This window comes from Cibotium barometz, chromosome 44 (assembly GCF_041138505.1).
Source record: "Cibotium barometz isolate CiBa-2024 chromosome 44, ASM4113850v1, whole genome shotgun sequence".
In the NCBI taxonomy this organism is placed as follows: domain Eukaryota; kingdom Viridiplantae; phylum Streptophyta; class Polypodiopsida; order Cyatheales; family Cibotiaceae; genus Cibotium; species Cibotium barometz.
In genome coordinates, this window is record NC_141089.1 from 30466607 (window position 1) to 30475355 (window position 8749).

Sequence of the window (8749 nt, forward strand, 5' to 3'; positions counted from 1 at the left end):
TTCTTGTTAATAACACATGTATGTGATTTGGATCAACCACGTACTTCTTCAATAAGCTAATGTGAAATACATTATGTGCTTTAACTCCTTCTGGAACTTGTAGGCAGCTTGTGTTCCAATCCTCTTAAGTAGCTTGAAAGGTCCTGCAAATCTAGGTGCTAACTTCTTAAACTTCCCAAGTCTTAAAGAACTCTTCTTTGGGTTCACCTTTAAGAATACCATTTCACCTTCATTGAAATCTCTTGGCTTTGTTCTCTTGTATGCATAACTCTTTTGATGACTTTGAGCAACTCTTATGCATTCCCTTATGTCTCTTGTTTGCATCTCCATTTCCTCAAGCATCTTTTTACTTATCTCAACCTTCCCAATAGGATCATACCATAATACAGGTGACATGCAATATTTCCCATATAATGCTTTGAATGGAGACATTCCAATAGTAGACTGTGGACTACTATTGTATGCATATTCCACCATATGTAGACTGTGGACTACTATTGTATGCATATTCCACCATATGTAAGTATTCATCCCACTTTCCAGGTTTATCCATGCAATACATTCTTAACATATCCTCCAAGATTGGGTGGAACAGGGAGGATAAGATGGTGCCTATTGGCAGTTACTAGTGTTAGAAGGGTGAGTAGGCATCATTGACGAGGTTTAACGTATCACAAAGTATTGGTGGGTCAAGTGGAACAAGGATGAGATGGTGCCTGATGGAAGTTAGTACTGTTAGCAAGGTGAGTAGGAATCGTTGTGATGAGGTTTAACGTATCACAGAGTTTGTCATGGAGGAGGGTTTGTTGGGTGCACTACAAGAGCTTGAGGGCATACCGACGCTAAAATACCGACACAAATGTCGAACGTCAGTATGTCCGTCGTAATGCTGGAGGAGTATTGTAGGGCGGGGTTTTTTCAAATTTTCGTGTCCCGACGCGTATACCGACGACTATACCGACGCGTATTCTGACGCGTATACCGACGCACATTCCGTGGCATATACCGACGTATATTCCGACGCATATTCTGACGCATATACCGGCGCTCGTAAGTTTTTCACAGCCGAGAGCTTATTTTCTGATTTTTTCGCACAGGAGGGCGCGTTACAGCTAGAGAAGGTCTCTTTCTCTCCCTCTTCTCTTTCTCTCCCTCTCCTCTTTTTTCCTCTCTCCTCTTTTCTCCTTCTTTCTTCTTTTCTCCTCTTCTCCTTCTCTTAATATGTTCTTGCAATTGCTTTTACTTTTTAATTTAAGAATTAGGATGTTTAGGGTTTTGTGTTTTTTTGGCTCTCTATGCATGTTGAGAGCTCTCTATGTATGCATAGATCTCCTAATGCATGCATAGAGATTTTAGGGTTTTGTATTAGTTCTTTTTCTTGTGTTTAATTTACTAATTAGTTTGTTTAATATTTTGTTTTGTAGCTCTTTCACCTCACCAATCTTTCACCAATCCTCTCCTTCAGCTTTGCAAAAAAGAGGTAGATCCTCTTTCGATTTTTCTTGTTTATGCTATTTTCTATGAATTATTGCATCCCTGTTTTATGGTTTAGGGTTAGTTTTGGGTTCTTGTAAGCTTACACATAGGATTAATTTAATATCTATGCATAAAACCTATCATAAGCTTGCAATCTCTATGCATAGCCTTCTTGCAAGCTTTATGCATAAGCTCTATTCATAGAGCTTGTGAGCTTGTGAAATCTCTATGCATAAGCTCTATGCATAGGCTTTATGCGTAGAGTTTGCAAGCTTATAAAATCTCTATGCATAGAGTTTACTCTCTTATACATATAACATATAAGTCTTATGCTCTGTTTTTCTATGCATAAGGTATTCTCTTTATTCATAGAGTTTATATATGTTATCAAGGTAAGATCTATTATCCATGTAAAACAAGATCATGTTTATTACACCATTGGGTGATGGGATTAAGGGTTAGCATAGTGCATAAGGCATATAGCATAGAGCTTATGCATAAGTCTTGCATAGAGCGTATGCATAAGACTTATGCATAGAGTGTATGCATAAGACTTATGCATATGGCTTATGCATAGAGCTTATGCATATGGCTTATGCATAGAGCGTACGCATAAGACTTATGCATAAGACTTATGCATATGGCTTATGCATAAGGCTTATGCATAGAGCGTGTGCATATGGCTTATGCATAGAGCGTGTGCATAAGGCTTATGCATAGAGCGTAATTGCATAGAGCGTGTGCATAAGACTTATGGCTTAGGGATTGTTGGAATGCAATTGCAAATGCCTTGATTGTGGTTAACAAATGCTTATGCAAATGCCATGGTGAGGGCATTGTGAATTGTTGGTTTGTGTTGGAGCTTTTGGATGATGGATTGAGGCATGAGTCCATGCTTTATTGATGAGTTCTAAATTGTAAAAGGGCATGAGTCATGCTCAATACTTGTAAGCCAACAAACTTGTTCTATCATTTGATATTATCCACATCATTTTGTACCTACACTCACCATTGCTACCACTTCAAGTTTCTATAGAATCTAGCAATGTGTGAGGGTACCTTGGCATTGGTTGGAGAGGCCAAGGGGAGAATGGCTTGAACTCTTTGTGCCGTGATTGCTTGGTAAAGCGGTACAAAGGGGGATTAGGTACACCGGTGTGAAGAAATGGCCTCAACCTTCACCTTGGAGGAAAACTCGGTGAAGGGGTGAGAAGAGCTTGGCCGGGAGATCCGCAAGCTTCAACGCGCGTCCTCAACAATCCTCACCATCGACTTTGTGGATGCATTTGGGCAATGGGGCCCCTTTTCCGTCATATTGTGTGGATATTGCAAATGCTTTGATGGACAAAGAGTGCATATGATCTTTCATGACATTGTGGGATACAAAGAGTATTGCATTGTGATTTGAGAAGTTGCATTTTCATTTGAGATTTGGTTCCAATTACAAAGGAGACTCTGGCGGAATTTTTCCAACAAGGGAGCCAAACAAGCTTATTGATTGGAGATTTACCCCATGGATACACTTGAAGAGTTATTCACAACTACCAAGGGGAGAAACACCAATCATTTGTAGCCGGATTGAGCTTTGGGACCGAATTTTGGGAACTTTCGGGATTTTACAAAACCCTAATTCAGTCCTAGGGTTTTTGGGATTAGGTCCGAGTGATTACACGACTCTATTCTACTCCTTGAGAGTTTTCAAATGAGCCATAGAACCCCTTAATCGGATATCACAATCTCGGTCAAAGTAGTCATGTTGACTTTCTAGTCAAAGTCAAACAGAATATACTTCCACTTTGACTGAATCAAAATGCTTTTAGGGGTAGGTTCTATCTTCCGTTAGCTTTCTATAGAGCCGTCAAAATCCTAATTCCGACATATATTTTGCGTTTTAGAGCCAAATTACTACTTTCAGCTGTCCCGCACAGAAAAGAATTATGGTGACTATGAGCAAAGAAAAGGCAAGGGCATCTTGAATGAGGGTTTAGGGTTTATGCATAGAGCTTATGGCTTATGCATAAGACTTATGCATAGAGCGTGTGCATATGGCTTATGCATAAGTTTTATGCATATGGCTTATGCATAGAGCTTATGCATATGGCTTATGCGTAAGACTTATGCATAAGGCTTATGCATAAAGCTTATGCATAAGTCTTGCAGCCTTATTATGCAAGCTTATACTTATACTATGCATTTAGATTATTGCATAAGGCCTTTATAAATAGCTATTTATGAATAGAGATAGCTTCTCTCTCCATCCTTGTTCAAATTCTATTTAATTTTCAAACAGGGCTGGGAAAAAGAAGCCCTGTTTTATGGTTTACATAGTGCTTTGTGTAATGCATAATGATTTGTGTTTAATGAGCTGCATATACATGTTATCCTGCTAGATGGAGGCAAGCGATTGGAAGATCAAATGGGAAGAATGTGGCAACTTGGCATGTCCTGGGATGAAGAGGCTCTCTATCTTTCACCAACTCCCCTATTGGGGTGATCTCCTGATAAACCATTTGCTTGACCCGATGCATATTTTCAAGAATGTAGCTGACATTCTGTGGAAGACCATGACAGGAAAAAAGGATACTAAAGGCCAAAGGGATGACTTGGAAGAGATTGGTTGCATGCAAGAGTTGTGGGCTCGCACTAGACCCAATGGAAAGGTGCTACTTCCAAGAGTCCCATGGGTTCTTAGCAAGATGGAGGAACAACAAGTCAAGAGGACAATTTCAGAGTTTCGGACTCCTACAGGTTGTATGCATTGCTTGAAAAGTGCATTTACAAAGGATGATGATCTTAGTGGTCTCAAGAGTCATGATTGGCACAAGTTTCTACAATTTCAGAGTTTCGGACTCCTACAGGTTGTATGCATTGCTTGAAAAGTGCATTTACAAAGGATGATGATCTTAGTGGTCTCAAGAGTCATGATTGGCACAAGTTTCTACAATTTGTGCTACCCATAGCAATAAAAGATTGCCTCACTGAAGACATTAGAGCTACTATCTATAAGATTGGCACATTGGTGCGCTGGATTTCTTCAAAAGAGATAAAGAGAGACACTTTGGAGACAGCGCGTTTAAACTCCATAGAGGCAGTCTGCATGGTAGAGAAGTTTTTCCCTACAAGTTTATTAACAATCCAGATGCATCTGCTAGTTCATGTTGTAGATGAGGTTGCAGTTGCTGGAACAGTCCATTCAAGATGGATGTTCTTTTTGGAGAGGTTTATGAAGACATTAAAGGGATTTGTTCGCCAAATGGCTCGCCCAGAGGGTAGTATGTCAGAAGGGTGGCTGATACAAGAGTCCCTTGTTTACATCACTGAATATTTAAGTTCCTCAGATCCAGAGATACCTCGACTATGGTCTCAAGAGTCCAACAGGCGAGTCATTGGTGAGGAACCTCAAGGCCAAGGCATTAAGAGAAAGATGGATAACACTTTGAGGGAAGAAATCAACAAATTTTGCATCTTGAACTCTCATGTAATGGAGAAGTGGATTGAGACATATGAAGCTCTCAAGCGACAGCGAGTACAAGATCGTTTAAGTTTTAGAAGGAATCGCACTACAAGAAATCTCCCATATCCAGAAGGTATGCAAGCTCTTCCGGACTTTCCCATAGGTAGATGGCTAGAAGCTACAATTTTAGAAGCCAAACGTGCTGGTTTACCTATAACAGAGGAGGAGGAGGAGCTTACAAAAGGATGCGATTGGCATGTAAGTGTTCAAGTTCTACATGTCTCTCTTTTTTTTCTCTACATGTCTCAGTGTTTGATTCTCCATCAACAAACTTTTTGTGCTATTTGTAGTATCACAAATATGGGGCGTTTTGGTCACATGGACGTCATTTTCGAGTAGAACGAATAGACCAAAGAAGAGCAACCTTTGATTGTGGTGTCACAGCACAGTTTGTTCAAGAAAGTCGTGCAAGTGCAAGTGATGATAACACAATTACTGGAATGCTTGATTACTTTGGAACCATTCAAGATATATTAAAGGTTGGCTTCAGAAGTTTTGAGTTGTTTATCTTTGATGTGAAGTGGTTCAAGGTAATCATGAATGGGCCACATGCAACTGTACGTAGAGACAAGAGTGGCCTCATCCAAGTGGACTCCACAAAGGTATGGACCGATCAGCAAGATACTTTTGTGCGCCCAGAGCATTGTGAGCAGGTTGTCTTTAAAGAGGATCCAAAAGATCCACGCTAGCTGTTTGTGGTTCAAGTCGCCCCCCGCAGTAAGCAAATTTTTGAAGAATTTGAGCTACAACAAGGTGATGTGGATGCACAGGGTAATGGAGAGCAGCAAGAACAAGCCGATATCAACAATGAAGAGGAGCAAGCAAATGAAGAGGAGCAACTAGAGCAAGATCCAAATGAAGAGGTGCAAACCAAGGAAGCTGAAAAACAAGTTGAGGAAGAAGACATAGATGATGAAGACATCCTTCATCAAGGGACTTTTAATGATGAGGATGCTGAAATGTACATAGACATAGATCTCTTTGGGGCTACTGATCTTAATGAGGATGATAGAATAGATAATGATTTTTAAAATGATGTATCTTAATGATTATGCAAATAGTTATGACATATTTGTAATGGTTTTATGACATTGAAGGTCCTTTCATTGTTTACCATTGTTAATGTTTACCATCATAATCACTACTGTAGGAGCAAGTTGATATAGTTTTACCAATGTTGTTTATCATTGTTAATGTTTGTCTTATGGTTCTTTCATTCATTGTTTACCGTGTAATTTTCATTTCGCACAAGTTTGTCATATGGTTTTTTGTCCAACAGGCCATGGGTGACTCACCGCCCTACGACTACAGTCTAGATTTCTCATTTAATCCTACACCGTAGGGCATGAGTCCCCAGCAGTTATATGGTTTTCTTTTGTCCATGACTCCAGAGCAGAGAGCCATGGCTCAGAGTTATTGGGGTTCTGGAGCAGGGACATCTGCCTCACCATCTGGCTTCCCGACGCCAGTTCCCACACCCGTGGGTACGACAGCAGCTCCCACACCTCATACCACACAGCCTTCCACTCCTCTTACAGCTCGATCTACCACCTCTTCACATAGACGGAGCTCACGTAGTAGGAGGTTGTTGTGGTGGTAGTGCCATAGATGCTATGACACCACCACCACGTGAGCGTCGTCCTTCGCTCTCATCTGTTGATAGCACACCCATAGGGTCACCTTCCACTCCCTGGGGTGCACATGACCGTGACAACAGCAAGATTTACACAATTAGGGATGGGGCACCAATAATGGATAGTGCAGGGAAGGCAATGAAGACACGCATTCGACAATTGTGCACTATACAGTTTCATGACTCTGTCATGACTAAATGGGATCAGCAAGACAAGGGGAAGAAAAATTATATAAACACAAAGATAAAGCAAGAGTTCCAGCCATCTGACCCTATGAATGTCGTCTCTAATGAGTGGATACAGTATACAGCTCGCATTTTGATGGGGCATCGTAGGTCAGAGGCGAGGGACACATTTAGAGAGGGGAAGGAGAAACCTGTTTGGCTAGATGACAGGGAGTGGGCAGCCATTGCTCAGGAGCTCACCGAGACACCAGACAGGTTTCAACAACAAAGAGAGGCGGCAAGGAGAAGACTCCAAACAGTAGGGGCTTCTCATCTCGGGAGTGGTGGTTACGAAACCATGCGCCATGAATTCGTAAGTGTTTGTAGCAATTTTATTTATTTAAATGTATGTATGTGGGCTAAATGTTGATTTCTAAAAGTTATAATTGTTAATCGTGTGTGCAGGAGTTGGCCATGAATCGCCCACCAAGTAGGCGAGAGGAGAAGTACGCTCACAAACATGGCCTTGTGGCCTTGTTTGAGATGCTTGAAGAAGAAGGAGAGACCGTCAATCGGGAGGCATTACCATGATGTAAGATGACCTTCAAACTAATGAAATATGATCAAAACATTCTTGAGTATTAATGTTTAATTTAATTTCTTGTTTGTCGATCAGGAAAATATGCAAACGAGCACGGTTGTTTTTGTGCTCTATTTTAGACAGAATGGTGCTGTCTGTTTGCTGTTGTTGATCCTGCTCATTGCAGGCAGCCAGGCAACAGCCAGGCAGCACTATTCTGCCCAAAAAAAATTTCTGCTACAGCATCGGTATATACCCCGGTACTGACGTCGGTATACACCCCGGTATTGACCCCGGTATATAACACGGTATATGCACCAATATAGACGCCGCTTTATGCGTTGGTATTACTCCCGGTGAGCGTCGCTATATAAACCGGTATAAGCGCCAGTATTATTACCCGACGCTTATACCGACGCTACGGTTCCGGCGCTTATACCGGCGCTTATACCGATGACGAGGCTTTTTAAGACCCCGTTAAATAGCGTCGGTATAAGCCCCGGTATTAGGCTAACATGTAGTAGTGGTGGGGGATCTTGGTAAAGGAGAGGCCTCTTTTTTGGTGGCAAGGTTCCATCTTTATACGTAATCAAGGGACACATTGTGGAACATGTCTTACTTAAAAATATATATATATATATATATATATATTGGCTTCTCTACAGTCACTAAACTGTTAATGTGTTTGTATTCACCTATGAATCCTGAAATAGCCAAATTTTGTTGGTATCATGCTATGGTACGTGGTCAGGGTAAGCCGAACACACAAAGACAACAAGGCTTTATACCTTGGATGAGTAGCTTTGACATGACTATGTATCCCTTTATGCTTTATTGAAACCTTGTCACAAGCCTCCACCACCTCATCAGGCTTGACCAAGTCACGAAAGTCATTGAAAACTTCCTTGACTACCCTCTGAAGCCCTACACACTACGAGAGATTTAGCATTTCAAGTCATTGTTTTTGATAGTATACTTGATTATAGAAATTCTAACCACGTGACAAAACAGTTAGGAATAACTAAATTTTGTCAAAAGAAGCTTATGGTAGAGCTTGCTTCGAGAAAGCAACAGACATGTAAGGATTATGTCAAGAATATGTCTTTCGTTAGGTGACCTCAAGTCAAAAGCAGATTTCCATGTGTTGTCTTTAGGAAGGTATAATGCCATTTTAGGGATGGATTGGTTACGGAGAAAGGCTAGAATAATGTGTCATGAGAAGCGGGTTTGCATGATTGGAGATGATGGTAAAGGTTATTACTTAGAGGGTCAAAGATGTGATGTAGAATTTAGAATGATGTCTACTATACAGTTTGTTAAAGGAGCAAGAAAAGGTTGTCATGTATATGTCATGGAATTGAGGACAGAAAGTCTTAAGGAA

At 40.9% G+C, this 8749-nt stretch overlaps 1 protein-coding gene across 1 annotated transcript; it reads left to right on the plus strand.

The window, feature by feature from the left end:
* Positions 1-1344: 1344 nt before the first annotated feature.
* On the plus strand, positions 1345-7379 carry LOC147613193 (uncharacterized). The gene is made up of 3 exons (XM_086782764.1): positions 1345-1480; positions 6928-7161; positions 7254-7379. The coding sequence occupies exons 2-3, from the start codon at positions 6946-6948 to the stop codon at positions 7377-7379; spliced, it is 342 nt and encodes a 113-aa protein (XP_086638890.1). The 5' UTR covers positions 1345-1480; positions 6928-6945.
* The last annotated feature ends 1370 nt before the right edge of the window (positions 7380-8749 follow it).

What these genes read in the sequence shown, in the direction of transcription:
- LOC147613193 (XM_086782764.1), top strand. Translation starts at nt 6,946, where the DNA reads ATGGGGCATCGTAGGTCAGAGGCGAGGGACACATTTAGAGAGGGGAAG. An exon ending in AAACCATGCGCCATGAATTC is followed by an intron (nt 7,162 to 7,253) that starts GTAAGTGTTTGT and finishes TCGTGTGTGCAG; the next exon opens with GAGTTGGCCATGAATCGCCC.